The sequence below is a fragment of the Pseudorca crassidens genome, chromosome 9 (genome assembly GCF_039906515.1).
Source record: "Pseudorca crassidens isolate mPseCra1 chromosome 9, mPseCra1.hap1, whole genome shotgun sequence".
Taxonomy (NCBI): Eukaryota; Metazoa; Chordata; class Mammalia; order Artiodactyla; family Delphinidae; genus Pseudorca; species Pseudorca crassidens.
In genome coordinates, this window is record NC_090304.1 from 83,730,234 (window position 1) to 83,753,154 (window position 22,921).

The following is a 22,921-nucleotide window of genomic DNA, read 5'->3' on the forward strand; positions in this document are numbered from 1 at the left end:
TTGGCCTGTAGTTTTCTTTCTTTGTGACATCCTTGTCTGGTTTTGGTATCAAGGTGATGGTGGCCTCGTAGAAGGAGTTTGGGAGTGTTCCTCCCTCTGCTATATTTTGGAAGAGTTTGAGAAGGATAGGTGTTAGCTCTTCTCTAAATGTTTGATAGAATTCGCCTGTGAAGCCATCTGGTCCTGGGCTTTTCTTTGTTGGAAGATTTTTAATCACAGTTTCAATTTCAGTGCTTGTGATTGGTCTGTTCATATTTTCTATTTCTTCCTGATTCAGTCTTGGCAGGTTGTGCATTTCTAAGAATTTGTCCATTTCTTCCAGATTGTCCATTTTATTGGCATAGAGTTGCTTGTAGTAATCTCTCATGATCTCTTTTATTTCTGCAGTGTCAGTTGTTACCTCTCCTTTTTCATTTCTAATTCTATTGATTTGAGTCTTTTCCCTTTTTTTCTTGATGAGTCTGGCTAGTGGTTTATCTATTTTGTTTATCTTCTCAAAGAACCAGCTTTTAGTTTTATTGATCTTTGCTATTGTTTCCTTCATTTCTTTTTCATTTATTTCTGATCTGATTTTTATGATTTCTTTCCTTCTGCTAGCTTTGGGGTTTTTTTGTTCTTCTTTCTCTAATTGCTTGAGGTGCAAGGTTAGGTTGTTTATTCTAGATGTTTCCTGCTTCTTAAGGTGGGCTTGTATTGCTATAAACTTCCCCCTTAGAACTGCTTTTGCTGCATCCCACAAGTTTTGGGTCGTTGTGTCTCCATTGTCATTTGTTTCTAGGTATTTTTTGATTTCCTCTTTGATTTCTTCAGTGATCACTTCATTATTAAGTAGTGTATTGTTTAGCCTCCATGTGTTTGTATTTTTTACAGGTCTTTTCCTGTAATTGATATCTAGTCTCATGGCGTTGTGGTCAGAAAGGATACTTGATACAATTTCAATTTTCTTAAATTTACCAAGGCTTGATTTGTGACCCAAGATATGATCTATCCTGGAGAATGTTCCATGAGCACTTGAGAAAAATGTGTATTCTGTTGTTTTTGGATGGAGTGTCCTATAAATATCAATTAAGTCCATCTTGTTTAATGTATCATTTAAAGCTTGTGTTTCCTTATTTATTTTCATTTTGGATGATCTGTCCATGGGTGAAAGTCGAGTGTTTAAGTCCCCTACTATGAATGTGTTACTGTCGATTTCCCCTTTTATGGCTGTTAGTATTTGCCTTATGTATTGAGGTGCTCCTATGTTGGGTGCATAAATATTTACAATTGTTGTATCTTCTTGGATCGATCCCTTGATCATTATGTAGTGTCCTTCTTTGTCTCTTCTCATAGTTTTTATTTTAAAGTCTATTTTGTCTGATATGAGAATTGCTACTCTAGCTTTCTTTTGGTTTCCATTTGCATGGAATATCTTTTTCCATCCCCTTACTTTCAGTCTGTATGTGTCTCTAGGTCTGAAGTGGGTCTCTTGTAGACAGCATATGTAAGGGTCTTGTTTTTGTATCCATTCAGCTAATCTGTGTCTTTTGGTGGGAGCATTTGATCCATTTACATTTAAGGTAATTATTGATATGTATGTTCCTATTCCCATTTTCTAAATTGTTTTGGGTTTGTTATTATAGGTCTTTTCCTTCTCTTGTGTTTCTTGCCTAGAGAAGATCCTTTAGCATTTGTTGTAAAGCTGGTTTGGTGGTGCTGAACTCTCTCAGCTTTTGCTTGTCTGTAAAGGTGTTAATTTCTCCATCAAATCTGAATGAGATCCTTGCTGGGTAGAGTAGTCTTGGCTGCAGGTTTTTCTCCTTCATCACTTTCAGTATGTCCTGCCACTCCCTTCTGGCTTGTAGGGTTTCTGCTGAGAGATCAGCTGTTAACCTTATGTGGATTCCCTTATGTGTTATTTGTTGTTTTTCCCTTGCTGCTTTTAATATGCTTTCTTTGTATTTAATTTTTGACAGTTTGATTAATATGTGTCTTGGCGTATTTCTCCTTGGATTTATCCTGTATGGGACTCTCTGTGCTTCCTGGACTTGATGAACTATTTCCTTTCCCATATTAGGGAAGTTTTCATCTATAATCTCTTCAAATATTTTCTCAGTCCCTTTCTTTTTCTCTTCTTCTTCTGGAACCCCTATAATTCGAATGTTGGTGCGTTTAATGTTGTCCCAGAGGTCTCTGAGACTGTCCTCAGTTCTTTTCATTCTTTTTTCTTTATTCTGCTCTGCAGTAGTTATTTCCACTATTTTATCTTCCAGGTCACTTATCCGTTCTTCTGCCTCAGTTATTCTGCTATTGATCCCATCTAGAGTACTTTTAATTTCATTTATTGTGTTGTTCATCATTGCTTGTTTCATCTTTAGTTCTTCTAGGTCCTTGTTAACTGATTCTTGCATTTTGTCCATTCTATCTCCAAGATTTCGGATCATCCTTACTATCATTATTCTGAATTCTTTTTCAGGTAAGCTGCCTATTTCCTCTTCATTTGTTAGGTCTGGTGCATTTTTATCTTGCTCCTTTATCTGCTGTGTGTTTTTCTGTCTTCTGATTTTGCTTATCTTACTGTGTTTGGGGTCTCCTTTTTGCAGGCTGCAGGTTCGTAGTTCCTGCTGTTTTTGATGTCTGTCTCCAGTGGCTAAGGTTGGTTAAGTGGGTTGTGTAGGCTTCCTGGTGGAGGGGACTAGTGCCTGTGTTGTGGTGGATAAGGCTGCATCTTGTCTCTCTAGTGGGCAGGTTCACGTCTGGTGGTGTGTTTTGGGGTGTCTGTGGCCTTATTATTATTTTAGGCAGCCTCTCTGCTAATGGGTGGGGTTGTGTTCCTGTTTTGCTAGTTGTTTGGCATAGGTTGTCCAGCACTGTGGCTTGCTGGTCGTTGAGTGAAGGTGGGTGCTGGTGTTAAGATGGAGGTCTCTGGGAGATTTTCGCCATTTGATATTATGTGGAGCTGGGAGGTCTCTTGTTGACCAGTGTCCTGAAGTTGGCTCTCCTACCTCAGAGGCAGAGCCCTGACTCCTGGCTGGAGCACCAAGAGCTTTTCATCCACACGGCTCAGAATAAAAGGGAGAAAAAGTAGAGGGAATTAGTAGAGGTATGAGGAAAGAAAGAAGGAAAGGAGGGAAGGAAGGAAGGAAGAAAGAAAGAAAAGCAAAGAAGGAAAGAAGGCAAGAAGGAAAGAAAGGAGGGAGGGAGGGAGGGAGGAAGGAAGGAAGGAGGGAAAGAAGGAAAAAAGACAGAAAGAAGATACAGTAAAAATAAAATAAAGTATAATAAAGTTATTGAATTAAAAAATTCGTATTTAGAAAAAAAAAAAAGGGACGGATAGAACCTTAGGACAAATGTTGGAAGCAAAGCTATACAGACAAAATCTTACACAGAAGCATACATATACACCCTCACTAAAAGAGGTAAATGGGGAAAAATCATAAATCTTGCTGTCAGAGACCACCTCCTCAATTTGGGATGATTCGTTGTCTAAAGGAGGGAAGGAAGGAAGGAAAGAAAGAAAGAAAGAAAGAACGAAGGTAAAGTATAATAACGTTATTAAAGTTAAAATTGATTATTAAGAAAAAAAATTAAAAAAAAAAACCATGGACGGATAGAACCTTAGGACAAATGGTGGAAGCAAGACTATACAGACAGGATCTCACACAGAAGCATACACATATACATTCACAAAAAGAGGAAAAGGGGAAAAAAATCATAGATCTTGCTCCTAAAGTCCACTTCCTTAATTTGGGATGATTGGTTGTCTATTCAGGTATTCCACAGATGCAGGGTACATAAAGTTGATTGTGGAGCTTTAATCCGCTGCTTCTGAGGCTGCTGGGAGAGATTTCCCTTTCTCTTCTTTGTTCTCACAGCTCCCAGGTGCTCAGCTTTGGATTTGGCCCTGCCACTGCGTGTAGGTCGCTGGAGGCCGTCTGTTTTTTGCTCAGACAGGGCGGGGTTAAAAGAGCCGCTGATTCGGGGGCTCTGGCGCACTCAGGCCGGGGGGGAGGGAGGGGCACGGAGTGCGGGGCGGCCCTGCGGCGGCAAAGGCCGGCGTGACTTTGCACCAGCCTGAGGCGCGCTGTGCGTTCTCCCGGGGAAGTTGTCCCTGGATCCCGGGAACCTGGCAGTGGCGGGCTGCACAGGCTCCGCGGAAGAGGGATGTAGAGAGTGACCTGTGCTCACACACAGGCCCCTTGGTGGCGGCAGCAGCAGCCTTATCGTCTCCCGCCCGTCTCTGGGGTCTGCGCTTTTAGCCGCGGCTCGCGCCCGTCTCTGGGGTTCGCGCTTTTAGCCGCGGCTCGCACCCGTCTCCGGAGTTCCCTCAAGCAGCGTTCTTAAACCCCTCTCCTCACGCACCAGGAAACAAAGAGGGAAGAAAAAGTCTCTTGCCTCTTCGGCAGGTGCAGACTTTTCCCCGGACTCCCTCCCGGCTAGCCGTGGCGCACTAACCCCCTGCAGGCTGTGTTCACGCCGCCAACCCCAGTCCTCTCCCTGCACTCCTACCGAAGCCCGAGCATCTGCCAGCCGTGCCCGCTCCAGCGGGTGAGCAGACAAACCTCTCGGGCTGGTGAGTGCTGGTCGGCACCAATCCTCTGTGCGGGAATCTCTCCGCTTTGCCCTCCGCACCCCTGTTGATGTGCTCTCTTCCGGAGTTTCCGCCCCGAAGCTTTCCCCCTCCAGCACCCGCAGTCTCTGCCCGCGAAGGGGCTTCCTAGTGTGTGGAAACTTTTCCTCCTTCACAGCTCCCTCCCACTGGTGCAGGTGCCGTCCCTATTCTTTTGTCTCTGTTTTTTCTTTTTTTTCTTTTGCCCTACCCAGGTACGTGGGGAGTTCCTTGCCTTTTGGGAGGTCTGAGGTGTTCTGCCAGCGTTCAGTAGGTGTTCTGTAGGAGTTGTTCCACGTGTAGATGTATTTCTGGTGTATCTGTGGGGAGGAAGGTGATCTCCGCGTCTTACTCTTCCGCCATCTTCAAGGTCCCCCCGTTTGTGTTTTTTTGCAGTTTTTTTCTTTACTTGGTTTCTAGTCTCACAGCATTGGCAAAGATGCTTGATATGGTTGCAGTTTTCTTAATTTTACTGGGGCTTATTTTGTGACATTTCTCTAAGTTACTGTTTGTCTGAAAATTTGTTTTGTTTAGTCTTCATTTTTAAAGTTTTTTTCCTAGACAGATAATTTTAAGTTTATAGTTCTTTTCCTGTACTTTAAGATGTCATTTCATTGTCTTTTGCCTACATTGTTCCTAATGAGAGACATTTGCAATCATGTTTATCCCTTTCTCTCTGTATATATTTCTTTCTGATCTGAATGCTTTTAAAATTTTTTCTTTATCATTTTTTTTAGCAAATCAATTATGATACGTTTGATACTGTTTTCTTTGTCTTTAACCTGCCTTGGGTTCATTGTGCTTTTTTGATTTATGAGTTCATAGTTTCCATCAAATTTGAAACTTTCTGGCTATTTTTTTCGTGAAATGTTTTTTGTGTCCCCTCTTATTCTGCTAGTCTCCTTAATTCTGTCCCATAAGTCACTGAACCTTTATTTATTTTCGTTCTAGCCTTTTCTGTTCTTCAGTTTGGATAGATATTACTGTTGCATTTTAGGTTCAAGTTCACTAGGCTTTTCTTTTGTAGCATCTAGTTGGCTGTTATCCCCAGTCATTAAAGTTTTCATTTCAGTTATTGTATTTTTCATCATTAGACATTTCATTTGGGTCTTTTTTATATCTTCATTTTGACTCCTATTTGTTCATGCTTTCCTTTCCTTGGGCATATTTATAACAGCGGTGTCAAAATCCTAGTTTGCTATGTCATTATCTCTTTATTTCTTGTTCTGTTTTGATTAACTGATTTCTTTTCTTGTCTTTGGGTCACATTTTCGTGCTTTGAATGTCTAGTAATTTCTAATTAGATGCTGAACCTTGTGAAAGTTATATTGTGACTACTGGATTTGTTGTCTTCCTGTAAAGGGTCTTGAGTTTTCTTTTGGTGGGGAGTAGGTTACTTGTGTATTAGCTTAATACTTTTCAAAGGCTGGTGTTTAAGTTATGTTTGTGTGCATCTAGAGTAGCCATTACTTCTAAGACATGCTAAGGCGTGCCCTTTGTGGTTTCTCTGCTGATTGCCCTCGGTATTCAAGGAGATTTCTCTATTCTGGTTGGTGGGAACTAGAATGTCTTCTAGCCCTTTGTGAGCTCTGGGGATTTCTCTGCTCATAGCACTCTAATAATTGTTCCTTCCATGGTAATTATTCTTTGTCTGTCCTTGTGGACTTGCATCCTAAGAATGTTCAGTTTGATATTCAGTTAAAGACTACAGGGGTCTCTTATATAGTTTTCTGGAGTTCTTTCTCTGTGTAGCTCCCTTTTCATGGATGCTCTATCTCAGCCATCACAAAGTAAAAATTCTGTTTTCTTATCTCAGTGAGATTGTCATATTGGGCTTGAGTTACCCTGCCTTGTGCCATGGTCTAGAAAGTGCCACTAGGCAAAAAGCAGTAGAGTGTAATTGTAGCACTCACCTCATTTGTTTGCCTTTTCTCAGGGATCATAGTCCTGCACAACTGAGATTCAATGTCTAAAAACAGTTGTTTCTTATATTTTTAATTTTATTTCCATTTCTGTATATTTTTCTAGTCTGATGTAGCATTTATTTTTTCACAGCTAGTGCAGAAGTCTTCAAGTATCTTTGAGAAATATATGTATTTATGTAGGTACTTTATATTTTAAATATAAAATGTATGCATTTTATGTGTATTATGCAAATATAAGTAAATGTATTTTATATACATATGTAATACTTCATATATATATATATATATATAATATGTACATTTACATATGTTTTTATTGGTGACACTTTTCTGTCTTGGTCCTGTATTTAGGTTTTGACTGTTAGATGGGATTAGGAGTGTGGTTAATTATGATGGCTACACATGAGAAGAAGAGTCCTGGGAGCTATCTTAGGTCAAGAGGCACGTTGATGGTTTATGAGTTCTTCAAGGTAGGGTCGAGGATTGAAACAGCAGGAGAACTTAGGTCATAGCATGGGGAGAGGGGAACATAAGTCATGCTGAAGTGGTGAGGTGAGTGAATAATAGTGAAAATTAGCAACAAAATTAATAGGGAATGGAGGCAGGAGAGTTGTACAGAATGGTCCAGTTGTCGTTGTGTAAATGAAAAATGAGTACTAGCTGTATCACATATGCTTCTTTCATTCAGTACCTAGTATTTAATGCAGGCTGCTGCTTAAAGTTTCTGACTTGGGCTTTTGCAAGGGTGGATTGAGTTAATTTTAATGCACATTTATTGAATGCCAGCTCTTTGCCAGACATTTTTATATACATGGGGAATACAAATATATAGAGTTCAAAGTTTTGGGGAACTCATTTTATAATTAAACAGACACATACTTCCAGTATGTAATCTCATGATGCCAAGGCATGTCAAGGTATTAAGGGAAGGAGGATTTCATATGCAGGTTTTGAGGAAATGATGCTTGAGTTCAGACTTAAAGGATGAGTAAGAATCACCCTGGCATATAGAGGTGTGTGTGCACAAGGAATTGTGAGAGCAAGGCGTGGAAGTAGGAGATAACATGATATAAAAGTGTCTGTGTGTGCATGTGTGTGTTTATGTATGTACATAGGTAAATACAACTATAAGTAACTTAACAATATTAGATTATAAAACAAGAGGAGAGTGAATGGAGATGAAATTGTAAGAGTTGATAGGACTTTGTAAACCAAGAAGTTTGAATTCTTCAGTAGGGAGTATATCATCAAATGAGGTTCATTTGTGTTATTAGAGAACCCCAGAATAGCCATTGGTTAATATAAAATATATAGAATCTAAAAATAGTTAACTTTTCTTTTTCTGAATTTTATTTTTTTATACAGCAGGTTCTTATTAGTTATCTATTTTATACATATTAGTGTATATATGTCAATCCCAAGCTCCGAATTTATCCCCCGCACCCCCCCCCCCCGCCCCATTTGGTGTCCATACGTTTGTTCTCTACATCTGTGTCTTTATTTCTGCCTTGGAAACCTGTTCATCTGTACCATTTCTCTAGGTTCTAAATATATGCATAAATATAGGATATTTGTTTTTCTCTTTCTGACTTACTTCACTCTGTATGACAGTCTCTAGGTCCATCCACGTCTCTACAGCTGACCCAGTTTCGTTCCTTTTTGTGGCTGAGTAATATTCCATTCCATTGTAGATATGTACCACATCTTCTCTATCTGTTCGTCTGTTGATGGGCATTAGGTTGCTTCCATGACCTGGCTATTGTAAATAGTGCTGCAGTGAACGTTGGGGTGCAAGTGCCTTTTTGAATTTTGGTTTTCTCTGGGTATATGCCCAGTAGTGGAATTCCTGGGTCATATGGTAATTCTATTTTTAGTTTTTTAAGGAACCTCCATAGTGTTCTTCATAGTGGCTGTATCATTTTACCTTTCCATCAACAGTGCAAGAGCATTCCCTTTTCGCCACACCCTCTCCAGCATTGGTTGTTTGTAGATTTTCTGATGATGCCTATTCTAACTGGTGTGAGATGATACCTCATAGTTTTAATTTGCATTTCTCTAATAATTAGTGATGTTGAGCAGATTTTCATGTGCCTTTTGGCCATCTGTATGTCTTTGGAAAAATGTCTATTTAGGTCTTCTGCACATTTTTTGATTGGCTTGTTTTTTTAATATTGAGCTGCATGAGCTGTTTTCATATTTTGGAGATTAATCCTTTGTCAGTTGCTTCATTTGCAAATATTTTCTCCCATTCTGACTGTTGCCTTTTCCTCTGGTTTATGGTTTCCTTAGCTGTGCAAAAGATTTTAAGTTTAATTATGTCCCATTTGTTTTTGTTTTTATTTTCATTATTCTAAGAGGTGGGTTAGAAAAGATCTTGCTGTGATTTATGTCAAAGAGTGTTCTTATGTTTTCCTCTAAGAGTTTTACAGTATCCAGTCTTACATTTAGGTCTTTAATCCATTTTGAGTTTATTTTTGTGTATGGTGTTAGGGAGTGTTCTAATTTCATTCTTTTACATGTAGCTGTCCAGTTTTCCCAGCACCACTTATTGAAGAGACTGTCTTTTCTCCATTGTATATCCTTGCCTCCTTTGTCATAGGTTAGTTGACCATAGGTACATGGGTTCATCTGTGGGCTTTCTATCCTGTTCCATTGATGTAAATTTCTGTTTTTGTGCCAGTACCATATTGTCTTGATTACTGTAGCTTTGTAGTGTAGTGTGAAGTCAGGAAGTCTGATTCCTCCAGCTCCATTTTTTTACCTCAAGATTGCTTTTGCTATTTGGGGTCTTTTGTGTCTTTATACAAATTTTAAGATTTTTTTGTTCTAGTTCTGTAAAAAATGCCATTGGTAATTTGATAGGGATTGCATGGAATCTGTAGATTGCTTTGGGTAGTATAGTCATTTTCACAGTATTGATTCTTCCAGTCCAAGAACATGGTATATCTCTCTGTCATCTTTGATTTCTTTCATCATTGTCTTATAGTTTCCTGAGTACAGGTCTTTGACCTCCTTAGGTAGGTTTATTCCTAGGTATTTTATTCTTTTTGTTGCAGTGGTGAATGGGATTGTTTCCTCAGTTTCTCTTTCTGATCTTTCATTGTTAGTGTATAGGAATGCAAGAGATTTCTGTGCATTAATTTTGTATCCTGCAACTTTACCAAATTCATCGATGAGTTCTAATTGTTTACTGGTGGCATCTTTAGGATTTTATATGTATAGTATCATGTTATCTGTAAACGGTGACAGTTTTACTTCTTCTTTCCCAATTTGTATTCCTTTTATTTCTTTTTCTTCTCTGAATGCTGTGGCCAGGACTTCCTAAACTATGTTGAATAAGTGTGGCGAGAGTGGACATCCTTGTCTTGGTCCTGATCTTAGAGGAAATGCTTTCAGTTTTTCACTGTTGAGAATGATGTTTGCTGTGGGTTTGTCATATATGGCCTTTATTATGTTGAGGTAGTTTTCCTCTATGCCCACTTTTTGGAGAGTTTTTATCATAAATGGGTGTTGAGTTTTGTCAGAAGCTTTTTCTGCATCTATTGAGATGATCATAGGGTTTTTATTCTTCAATTTGTTAGTATGGTGTATCACATTGATTGATTTGCATATATTGAAGAATCCTTGCATCCCTGGGATAAATCCCACTTAATGATGGTGTATGATCCTTTTAATGTGTTGTTGGATTCTATTTGCTAGCATTTTTTTAAGGGTTTTTCCATTTGCATCAGTGATATCGGTCTGTAATTTTCTTTTTTTATAGTATCTTTAGTTTTGGTATTAGGGTGATGGTGGTCTCGTAGAATGAGTTTGGGAGTGTTCCTTTTTCTGCAATTTTTTGGAAGACTTTGAGAAGGATGGGTGTTAGCTCTTCTGTAAATGTTTGATAGAATTCACCTGTGAAACCCTCCGGTCCTGGACTTTTGTTTGTTGGGAGATTTTTAATCACAGTTTCAGTTTCATTACTTGTGACTGGTCTGTTTATATTTTCTGTTTCTTCCTGGTTCAGTTTTGGAAGGTTATACCTTTCTAAGAATTCGTCCATTTCTTCTAGGTTGTCCTTTTTATTGGCATAGAGTTGCTTTAGTAGTGTCTTAGGATGCTTTATATTTCTGCGGTGTCCGTTGTAACTTCTCCTTTTTCATTTCTAATTTTATTGATTAGAGTCCTCTCCCTCTTTTTCTTGATGAATCTGGCTAAAGGTTTATCAATTTTGTTTATCTTCTCAAGGAACCAGCTTTTAGTTTTATTGATCTTTGCTATTGTTTTCTTGTTTCTGTTTCATTTGTTTCCACTCTGATCTTTATGATTTGTTCTACTAACTTTGGATTTTGTTTGTTCTTCTTTCTCTAGTTCCTTTAGATGTAAGGTTAGATTGTTTATTTGAGATTTTTCTTGTTTCTTGAGTTAGGCTTGTATAGCTATAAACTTCCATCTTAGAACTGCTTTTGCTGCATCCCATGGGTTTAGGATCATCATGTTTTCATTGTGTTTGTGTCTAGGTATTTTTTGATTTCCTCTTTGATTTCTTCAGTGATCTCTTTGTTATTTAGTAATGTATTGCTTAGCCTCCATGTGTTTGTGTTTTTTACGTTTTTTTCCCTGTAATCTATTTCTAATCTCAGCATTGTGGTTGGAAAAGATGCTTGATATGATTTCTATTTTCTTAAATTTACTGAGGCTTGATTTGTGACCTGAGATGTGATCTATCCTGGAGAATGTTCCGTGTGTACTTGAGAAGAAAGTGTAATCTTTTTTTCAGATGGAATGTCCTATAAATAACAATTAAATTGAACTGGTCTGTTTTGTTGTTTAAAGCTTTTATTTCCTTATTAATATTCTGTCTGAGTGATCTGTCCATTGGTGTAAGTGAGATGTTAAAATCCCCCACTATTATTGTGTTACTGTCAATTTCCTCTTTTATAGCTGTTAGCATTTGCGTTATGTATTGAGGTACTCCTATGGTGGGTGCATATATATTTATAATTGTTATATCTTCTTCTTGGATTGATCCCTTGATCATTTTGTAGTGTCCTTTCTTGTCTCTTGTAACATTCTTTATTTTAAAGTCTAGTTTATCTGATTGGAGTATTGCTACTCCAGTTTTCTTTTGATTTTCATTTGCATGGAATATCTTTTTCCATCCCCTTACTTTCAGTCTGTATGTGTCCCTAGTTCTGAAATGGGTTTCTTGTAGACAGCATATATATGGGTCTTGTTTTTGTATCCATTCAGTGAACCTGTGTCTTTTGGTTGGAGCATTTAATCCGTTCACGTTTAAGGTAATTATCGAAATGTGTGTTCCTATTACCATTTGCTTAATTGTTTTTTGTTTGTTTTTGTAGGTCCTCTTCTTCTGTTTTGTTTCTCCCTTAGAGAAATTCCTTTAGCATTTCTTGTAGAGCTAGTTTGGTGTTGCTGAATTTTCTTAGCTTTTGCTTGTCTGTAAAGCTTTTGATTTCTCTGTCGAATATGAATGAGATTGTTCCTGGGGAATATTGCTTGTAGGTTCTTCCCTTTCATCACTTTAAATTTATCGTGGCACTCCCCTCTGTCTTGTAGAGTTTCTGTTGAGAAATCAGCTGTTAACCTTATGGGAGTTCCGTTGTATGTGGATTGTCATTTTTCTCTTCTTGCTTTTAATAAGTTTTCTTTGTATTTAATTTTTGTCAGTTTGACTACTATGTGTCTCGGCAAGTTTCTCCTTGGGTTTCTCCTGCCTAGGACTCTCTGCGCTTCCTGGACTTGGGTGGCTATTTTCTTTCCCGTGTTAGGGAAGTTTTGTACTATAATCTCTTCAGATATTTTCTCGGGTCCTTTCTCTCTCTCGTGTCCTTCTGGGACCCCTATAATGCGAATGTGGGTTTGTTTAATGTTGTCCCAGAGGTCTTTTAAGCTGTCTTCATTTCTTTTAATTCTTTTTTCTTTATTCTGTTCTGTGGCAGTGAGTTCCACCATTCTGTCTTCCCAGTCACTTATTTGTTTTTCTGCCTCGGTTATTCTGCTGTTGATTCCTTCTAGTGTAGTTTTCATTTTAGTCATTGTATTGTTCGTCTCTGTTTGTTTTTTCATTCTTCTAGGTGTTTGTTCTTTAATTCTTCTAGGTCTTTGTTAAACATTTTTTGCATCTTCTCGGTATTTGCCTCCATTCTTTTTCCTGCGTCCTGGATCATCTTCACTATCCTTATTCTGAATTCTTTTTCTGGAAGGTTGCCTATCTCCACTTCTTTAGTTGTTCTTCTGGGGTGTTATCTTGTTCCTTCATTTGGTACATAATCCTCTGCCTTTTTATCTTGTCCATCTTTCTGTGAATGTGGTTTTTGTTCCACAGGATGCAGGATTGTGGTTCTTCTTCTGCGGTCTGCCCTCTGGTGAGTGAGTGTATCTACGAAGCTTGTGCATTTCCTAATGGGAGGGACTGGTGGTGGGTAGATCTGGGTGTTGCTCTGGTAGGCAAAGCTCAGTAAAACTTTAATCCTCTTTTCTGCTAATGGGTGAGTTCCTTCCCTGTTGGTTGTTTGGCCTGAGGCGACCCAACACTGGAGTGTAAAGGCTCTTTGGTGGGGCTAATGGTGGAATTTGGGAGGGCTTACACCAAGGAGTACTTCCTGGAACTTCTGCTGCCAGTGTCCTTGTTCCTGCAGTGAGCCACAGCTGCCCTCCGCCTCTGCAGGAGACCCTCCAACACTAGCAGGTAGGTCTAGTTGAGTCTAGACCCATGCTCCTTCCCCATGGGTCATGGTGCACACAGTACTTTGTGTGTGCCCTCCAAGAGTAGAGTCTCTATTTCCCCCAGTCCTGTTGAAGTCCTGAAGTCAAATCCCACTAGCCCTCAAAGTCTGATTCTCTGAGAATTCCTCCTGTTGCCATACCCCCCGTGTTGGGAAGCCTGACATGGGGCTCAGGACCTTCACTCCAGTCGGTGGACTTCTGTGGTATAATTGTTCTCCAGTTTTGAGTCACCCACCTAGTGGTTATGGGGTTTGATTTTATTGTGATCGTGCCCCTCCTACCATCTCATTGCACCTTCTTCTTTGTCTTTGGATGTGGGGTATCTTTTTTGGTGAGTTCCAGTGTTCTCCTGTCAATGATTGTTAAGCTGTTAGTTGTGATTCCAGTGCTCTCGCAAGAGGGAGTGAGCGCACGTCCTTCTACTCTGCCATCTTGAACCAATCTCTAACTTTTCTTTCATATAGAAGAAATCAAGTAGGCAATTTAGTGTGGTCTTCTGGGACCAAGTCTTCTAGTTTTGTTCCTCCATTGTCTTTAAAATGTACCTCTTAGTGTAGATAACAGGAACGAGGATGCCCTCTTTTTTGTAACTTCCAGAAAGTTCTAAATAGTACTTTCATTTCCACCTTATTGGAGACTTGATTAAGGTTTCACTCTCCAGCAAGGGAGGCACATTACAACTCCAAATGAAATTGGGTTCTATTGGTAGGAAAGAAAAGGCGTAACAGTCGTCTTTATGACAGGGAGTCAAAGAAGAGGAGTACTGTGGTCAGACACGCCTTTTATGATACTTAAAGGTATTTAGGGTGGGGGTTGGAGAATGAAAGGGAGCAGGAAAGACTGGGATTTTGGAGACTAACTTGGTTTTTCCAGTTGTCTAAGTGAGAGATAAGCAGATCTGATCTAGGGCTGCTGCTTTAAGAATGGGGAGGAAGGAGTATATATTAGTTGGGACTCTTGGTTGTAGGTAGCAGAGACCAAACTTAAATTGGTTTAACCACCCCCCCCCCAAAAAAAGAGGGAGGGATTTATTATTAGAACACAAACGTCTCATAGGACATATAGGAATGCACCTGGGTTTTAGGAATAGCTCAAACTAGAGTCATGAATGCTTTTATGAATCTTCTTACCATCTTCCTTTTTTCGCCTCTAAGTTCTATTTTTGCTTTTCTTGATATAGGTAAATTTTTCCTGAATTCTGTGCCTCATGACAGAAATGGTCTCTGCCAATGGCTTTCGAGTTCTCCTTTGTTATAGAGTAAACCATTTAGCCTTGGTTTCAAATTCCTGGAGAGTGGCTATGATTGAAATTAATTGGTTCAGGTCCCTACCTCTGAAACAGTCAGTTGTGGCCAGGGATGGAGGTGAACTCCCATGATAATCATTTGGTGTTCACTGTAGTTGAGAAATCTTTTGGAAATGACAGTCATAGGTTTAGATGGGAGGAGTAAGATGATCCTGAGATTTCTGACTCGGGTAAGTGGGTGGTTGGTGATGTCAGGTAGCTTAATTCAGATATATAGAAGAAGGATCAAGTATTGTGGAAGTAGGTGCTGGGTTCACTTTTTGTTCTTACTGCGTTCAGCATGGCGTTTAAATATTGTAGGCAGTTGTTTAAATCACAGAAACTTTGGGTGGATAAATTAGAAAGATATCAGTATAGTTGTGGTAGTTTAAGTCATGAGAGTGGATTTAATGTCCCAAGGGGAATGTCTAGAGATTAAAAAGTATAATTGGCAAAGACTGGAAACACAGACAAAGTTGATATTTAAGGGTTGAGAAAAGGAGGAAGAGTGGAACCACACAGTTTTTATGCGGAAGTATGTAAATTTGAGAATTCTACTTATATGTTAAATATTCTTAGAGCTCTGAAGATGAGTGGGTTGAGGCTGTTTCCTCCCACACTTCTGGCAAGGAAAAGGCCTGGAAGGTGAAAGATGAAAAGTCAGAAAAAGAAGACAACGAAGTTATTCAGGTAAGCCGCCTGATTTTAAACAAAGAAAGCGTCAACTTACAAGAGTAGGTGAATGTTAAAATGAAAGATGATTGTAATTTAGTCAGAAGAAAAACTAGACTTTGTAAACAGTATACTTTTATGAGTAATTTTAGCAATAATGCTGTTTGCTGATCCTTTTCACTCCCCTTCTTCTCTTGTGGGAAAGTTAGCATTTGTCCCTATTCTAGTCCCTCAGAGGGTTTCCTACCTCTGGTTGTTGATAAGGAAGTGGCACTTTTCCCCTTATGTACTTGAAGTCTTGTATTTTTACATCTCTCTGACTTTTCTACAGCGAGTAGAGTTCAGTCACAGTTTTTCTTTCCCTTCACTTCATGCCATAATTTTCTTAGCAACGCTTATAGTTGAATAGTTCACAAATTTGGGGTTATAGTTCATACGCCTGAGGAAGAATGCTATATTTACACTGTTAGCAACAATGAAGAAAGAAAGGTGAAAAGAACTATGTTTGAGCTTGTTGTATATCCGGCATTGGGCTAGATGCCTTAAGTCAGTTTTCTTGTTAACTCCTTAAAACATTCCTGAAAGGTAGGTATTTTAACCCGTTTTTACAGGGGAGAGAAGAAGGCTTAGAGAGACTAAGAAACTTGCTTTAAGTTATACAGCCATGTGGGATTTAATCCAGGTTTCAGTGCCTCCAGAATCTCTAATTTATTGTTAAGTGTTTAGTGTTGTTCTAATCAATTTAGATTGAAGTGACTTCTTTTTCTTAACAGAGGGATGAATGGATGACTGTTGATTTTATGTCTGTTAAAACTGTGTCATCATTATCACTCAAAGCTGAAAAGGAAACTATAAGGAAAATAGAGCAAGAGAAAACCCAAGCACTTGAACAGGTAAGAGAACATTTAAAATGCTTTACTTTTCTGATTTGCCTTTAACTGATACACATTTATGTAAATGCAGTTTTCCTTGTAAGATATTATTTTTGGTGGTATTTAATAAATCAGTGGGAACAACTATGAAATGTGATATGTTCTTTTAAATTTTTTTTGTAGGAAATGAGTTTAAATGTATATTATATTCATAAATCTAGGGCATATATGGTTGAGTACAGAATTTGGTTTACAGCTGAAAATCTTCAAGGTGAGAATTTAAAGCATTCTTGAGTTGGTAGTGCCTTGAAATGATTGGCAGAAATAACTACCAGTCCTTTCTAAAGGATGACACTGTCAATTTAGGTCTCCCAGGTCTCCCAGAAGCAAGTTCTATGGCATTTAAGGTCATAATCTAAAATCATACTATACATGAAAATGTAACGATAGTCCACGAATGAGAGTCATCCGAAACAATAAACAACCAAATCAGACTCATAAAACCTTTATCTTTTGGAATATTTAATAGCTTTATATAGTAATAGTAGGTATAGAAAATATGAATAAGGGTTAAAAGTTTAATAAGAAGGTGGATTTGAGAAAGAGCCAATATTATAAATGAAAAATATTAGAGTTGAAATTAGAAACTTGTAAAATGGTGAAGCAACAAACTGAATACAGCTGAAGACAGAATTAGTGAACAAGAAGATAGTCTTTAAGAATTTAGTCTATCAAGTTCAAGAATTTGAATGCAACATAGAGGCACAAATAAATGAAAAATATGAAAGAGTGATTATGAAGTCCTGTGATCAATGTTTTGTGTTTTTGTTTCTTCCCCAGTTTGATTTTAATTCTGAAAACGTTGGTGTGGTAAACTGTATTGACTTTATAATTAAGTAGCTGCCCATTTGGAACTTTGGGGCCAGAGGTTTTTGGAATATCTTTACTAAGTTCTGTTTTGTCTCTGAGTTAGACCTGAGGAAGTTAGGGGGAAAGTACCAAAGGGGGGTAACCAGTGGGTAGTAGAGCAAGAAAGAGGAGCTGCATGAAGTCAGGAAGTTGATTTTACCCATTGTGATTACATGCTTTCTTCTGAAATCATGCTCTGCTGTTTGTGGGCATGAATGGTCTGGTATGTTCAGGTATCCCTGGCTTATGATCTTCGGTTTTGCACATATTCGTCTGTTCTCTATATCAAACAACGGAATGTAGTAAACTCTTGAGTATCTTTAATACATTGAAATAGTGATTAGTTTTTCTTAGAAATACTGTTACAGAAAACTACCTTTCCTTTCCTAAGAAGCTATAGTACTTTGTCATGCTTATCTTACCAACTTTCCAGCATTGAATTACAGCTTTTCTAATTAATATAATCTTTTCTTACAAATTCTTATATAAACTTCTCTGATTCAAGTAAGTCAGTGTCTGTTGACTTGCTCATTTGCTTATGTAATTTTTGTCTTTTTTTTTGCATCTAACTCATCTTTTCCATTCCTGCTGCTACTCCTAGTTTAAATGCCATTTGTTAGTTGTATGTCTTCACCTCTTTGTCTCATTTATATCATCTTTACTGGAGCTGAGTTAATATATGAAGTGAACTGAAGACAGCCCCTGGAACTAAGAACCGGTTAACGTTAAATATTATTATGGTTCAGGCCCTAATTTATTCTTGCCTGGGCAGTTACAATAACGTTTTTGTTTTTCAGCATCCTACAACTGATGTCAGACTAACTTTTTCAAACTACAGCTTTTGTCATGGTATTATTCTGTTTAGAAATCTTCAGTGATTGAAGTTAAGGGGAATGTGTCTTTGCTGTTTGTAGTATTTCCTTTTCCGTGGATGATGCTCTGCTAGTGGTGTTTCATGCCACCCTCCTTTCTCATTCTGTCTTTGAGGATATGAAGTACATTTTCTATTAGAAAATTTGCAAAGAATAAACTGGGTGTACTTGGCTTAGCCCTGCCTTTCCTGCTTATGGAACAGACTGCTTGAAGAGATTGTGTGGGGAATGATATGAAGTGCGGGGTTGGTTCAGTGCATTCTACACCTGGGAAAATCTGCCTCATTGTGGGGTTAACAGATGCATTTGTTGTTCACTGAAAGAAAAATTCCAATTTAGCTTTCATTAGCAATAAAGGTAATTTTTGTCTTTTATTTCTTATGCTTTTTTTATGTTTCTTAACTTGCTCAGAGCCTAGATTGAAAAGAAAGGTGCTATATTTATTATTCTCTTTTAAAGACCACAAAATGCTGCCTGCAAATAGAGTCCAAACACATTAGATTGGACTCTTTCCTTTGGGTGATCTGCATCTCAACCAAAATAGTTTAATTAATTTCTGTTGTATTTCTCTGCAAATTCCTGTCTCTGAATTTTTGTTCATCTGGATTTTTCTAAGTACATGCCCTCTATCCCTGTATGACTGCATCCTGTTTATCCTTCAAGGCCTAACTTGATATATATGATGAAATTTTTATTATTTTGCTTGATTGAAATATATCTCTGCTTCCTTTATGTTCCCATAGCACTTTATTTGTTCCTTTAGTATATAGTACTTGTAGTTTTCTATAAAGCACTGTAGTTTAATAGTCTTATCCTGTTTCCCTTATGAGATTATAAACTTTTTGGGAAACTGTAGGTGCTTCTTTTTTTTTTTAATGTATTTGAAATTGTACAGTATTATTCTTTTACCCATGAATTTATTTTGCTGCTCTGTAAATGCCTGGATTTAGTCCTGATGTATGATAACCTGTAGTAATTTTTGACTTTTGCTTAGGTAAGAATTCAGATTATTGTGTACAGAAGTAAATCATCTAGACTAATGAGTGAGACAAGCCAGTTTTCAAACATCCATATATTTTCTTTCTTCACATGATGGTTACAGTTTTTATAATAAGTCTTTTTTTTTTTTTTTTTTTGCGGTATGCGGGCCTCTCACTGCTGTGGCCTCTCCCGCTGCGGAGCACAGGCTCCGGACGCGCAGGCCCAGTGGCCACGGCCCACGGGCCCAGCCGCTCCGCGGCACGTGGGATCCTCCCGGACCGGGGCACGAACCCCCACCCCCTGCATCAGGCAGGCGGACTCTCAACCACTGCGCCACCAGGGAAGCCCTATAATAAGTCTTTAAAAGTTTTATTGTATTTTTAATTTAATCTAATTTTTAATTGAAGTATGGTTGATATACAGTATTAGTTTCAGGTGTACACCTTAGTGATTCAGTATTTTTATAGATTATATTCCATTTAAAGTTATTATAAAACAATGGCTATAATTCCCTGTGCTGTACAATATATCCTTGTAGTTTATTTACTTTATACATAGTAGTTTGTACATCTCAATCCCCCACCTCTGTTGAGCCCCTTGACCTTACCTTTCCTCACTGGTGACCACTAGTTCTATCTGTGAGTCTGTTTTGTTATATATTCATTTTATTCCACATATAAGTAATAACTACAGTATTTGGCTTATTTCACTAAGCATAAAATCCTGTAGGTCCATCCATATTGTTGCAAATGGCAGAACTTCATTTATTTTTATGGTTGAGAAATATTCCTGTGTGTGTGTGTGTGTGTGTGTGTGTGTGTGTGTGTGTATGTATCACAACTTCTTTATTCATTCATCTATTGATGGATACTTAGGTTGCTTCCATATCTTGGTTGTTGTGAATAATTCTGCTATGAACATTGTGTGCATATATCTTTTTGAATTAGTCTTTTCATTTTCTTTGAATATGTACCTCAGGAGTGGAATTTTTGGATCATATGGTAGTTCTTTTTTTAGTTTTTTGAGGAAAGTTCTTATTGTTTTCCATAGTGGCTGTACCAATTTACATTCCTACTAGAAATGTACTAGGATTCTCTTTTCTCCACGTCACCAACATGTTATTTGTGATCTTTTTGATGATGGCCATTCTGACAGGTGTGAGGTGGTACCTCATTGTGGTTTTGATTTGCAATTCCTTGATGATTAGTGATGTTGAGAATCTTTTCATGTGCCTGTTGGCCATATGTATGTTTTCTTTGGAAAAATGTCAATTCAGGTCTCTGCCCATTTTTTTAATTGGGTTGTTTTTTTTGATAGTGAGTTGTATGAGCTGTTTATATATTTTGAATATTAACCCCTTATCAGAAATATCATTTGCAAATATTTTCTCCCATGCAGTAGGTTGTCTTTCCTTTTGTTGATGGTTTCCTTTGCAGTGTCAAAGCTTTTAAGTTTAATTAGGTTCCATTTGTTATTCTGTTTTTTTCCTTTACCTGAGGTGACAGATCCAGAAAAATACGGCTACAATTTATTGGAAAGAGTGTTTAGCCTATGTTTTCTTCGAGATTTCTGGTTTCTGTTCTTACATTTAGGTCTTCAATCCATTTTGAGTTTATTCTTTGTATATGGTGTTAGAGAATGTTCTAATTTCATTCTTTTACATATAGTTGTCCATTGTTGTAGCACCACTGACTGCAGAGACTGTTTTTCTCCATTGTATATTCTTGTCTCCTTTGTCATAGATCAATTGAACCACTGGTGTGTGCGTTCATTTCTTAGCTGCCTATTCTGTTCTATTGATCTATGTGTGTGTTTTTGTGCCAGTACCATACTGTTTGGATTACTGTAGCTTTGTAGTAATGTCTAAAGTGAGCAAGCATGATACCTCCAGCTTTGTTCTTTTTTCTCAAGATTGTCTTGGCTATTTGGGGTCTTTTGTTGTTCCATGTAAATTTTAAGATTATTAATTCTAAATCTTTGAAAAATGTCTTGGGTATTTTGATAGGGATTGCTTTGGGTAGTATGGACATTATAATAGCATTCTAACAATTTGTGAACATGGTATATCTTTCTGTTTCTTTTATCATCTTTAATTTCCTTCATTGTTGTCCTATAGTTTTCAGAGTATAGGTCCTTTACCTCCTTGGTTAAGTTTATTCCCAGGTATTTTATTCTTTTTTGATTCAATTGTAAATGGGATTTTTTTTCTTGAATTCTCTTTCTGATAATTCATCACTAGTATTTAGAAAAGCAACAGATTTCAGTATGCTAATCTGTATTTTGAACTTTTATAAAATTTATTTCTTAGTTTTAATAGTTTTCTGGTGAAGACTTTAGGGTTTTCTATATATAGTATCATGTCATGGGCAAATAGTGTCAGTTTTACTTCTTCCTTTCCAATTTTGATGCCTTTTATTTCTTTCTCTTGTCTGATTGATGTCGTTACATCTTCCAATACTGTGTTGAATGAAAGTGGAGACACTGGGCAACATTGTCTTGTTCCTGATTTTATTTTTTTATACTTGATTTAATGAAAAATTTTTTTATTGCAGTATAATTGCTTTACAATGTTGTGTTAGTTTCTGCTGCAGAACAAAGTGAATCAGCTATATGTATACATATATTTCCTCCCTCTTGAGCCTCCCTCCAACCCCCACCCCATCCCACCCATCTAGGTCATTACAGAGCACCGAGCTGAGCTCCCTGTGCTATACAGCAGCTTCCCACTAGCTATTTATTTTACACATGGCAGTGTATATAGGTCAATGCCACTCTCTCAATTCGTCCCACTCTCCCCTTCCCCCACATGTCCAGAAGTCCTTTCTCTACATCTACATTTCTTTTCCTGCCCTGGAAATAGGTTCTTCAGTACCATTTTTCTAGATTCCATATATATACCTTAATGTACAGTATTTGTTTTTCTCTTTCTGACTTACTTCACTCTGTATGACAGACTCTAGGATCATCCTCATCAATAAAAATGACCCAATTTTCTTACTTTTTATGGCTGAGTAATATTCCATTGTATATATGCAACACATCTTCTTTATCCATTCATCTGTCGATGAACATATAGGTTGCTTCCATGTCCTGGCTATTGTAAATAGTGCTGCAGTGAACATTGTGGTACATGTATCTTTTGAATTATGGTTTTCTCAGGGTATATGTCCAGTAGTTGGATTGCTGGGCCATATGGTAGTTTTATTTTTAGTTTTTTAAGGAACCTCCATTCTGTTCTCCAAAGTGGCTGTATCAGTTTATGTTCTCACCAACAGTGCAAGAGGGTTCCCTTTTCTCCACACCCTCTCCAGCATTTATTGTTTGTAGATTTCTTGATAATGGCCATTCTGACTGGTGTGAGGTGATACCTCATATTAGTTTTGATTTGCATCTTTCTAATAATTAGTGATGTTGAGCATCTTTGCATGTATTTGTTGGCCAACTGTATGTCTTCTTTGGAGAAATGTCTATTTAGGTCTTTGACCCATTTTTGGATTGGGTTGTTTTGATATTTAGCCGTATGAGCTGTGTGTATATTTTGGAGATTAGTCCTTTGTCACTTGCTTCGTTTGCAAATATTTTCTCCATTCTGAGCGTTGTCTTTTTGTCTTGTTTATGGCTTCACTTGCTGTGCAAAAGCTTTTAAGTTTCATTAGGTCCCATTTATTTATTTTTGTTTTTAGTTTCATTACTCTAGGAGGTGAGTCAAAAAGGATCTTGTGATTTATGTCAAAGAGTGTTCTTCCTATGTTTTCTTCTAAGAGTTTTATAGTGTCTAGCCTTAAATTTAGGTCTTTAATCCATTTTGAGTTTATTTATGTGTATGGTGTTAGGGAGTGTTCTAATTTCATTCTTTTACATGTTGCTGTCCAGTTTCCCCTGCACCATTTATTGAAGAGACTGTCTTCATTATCTTATCTTCATTATCTTATCATTATCAATATCTTTTCATTGTATATTCTTGTCTCCTTTGTCAAAGATCAGGTGGCCGTAAGTGTGTGGGTTTATCTCTGAGCTTTCTTTTCTGTTCCATTGATCTATATTTCTGTTTTTGTGTCAGTACCATACTGTCTTGATTACTGTAG

General features: G+C 37.7%; 1 protein-coding gene across 3 annotated transcripts in view; it reads left to right on the top strand.

Annotated features, from left to right (window-relative positions):
• The window catches only part of CWF19L2 (CWF19 like cell cycle control factor 2), a 193,580-nt gene that overhangs the window by 14,732 nt on the left and 155,927 nt on the right, over positions 1–22,921 (top strand). For all 3 annotated transcript variants that reach the window (XM_067750901.1, XM_067750903.1, XM_067750902.1), the window contains exons 4-5: positions 15,110–15,220; positions 15,976–16,095. In XM_067750901.1, coding sequence (XP_067607002.1) covers positions 15,110–15,220; positions 15,976–16,095 — 231 coding nt within the window. The remainder of the gene's footprint in view (positions 1–15,109; positions 15,221–15,975; positions 16,096–22,921) is intronic.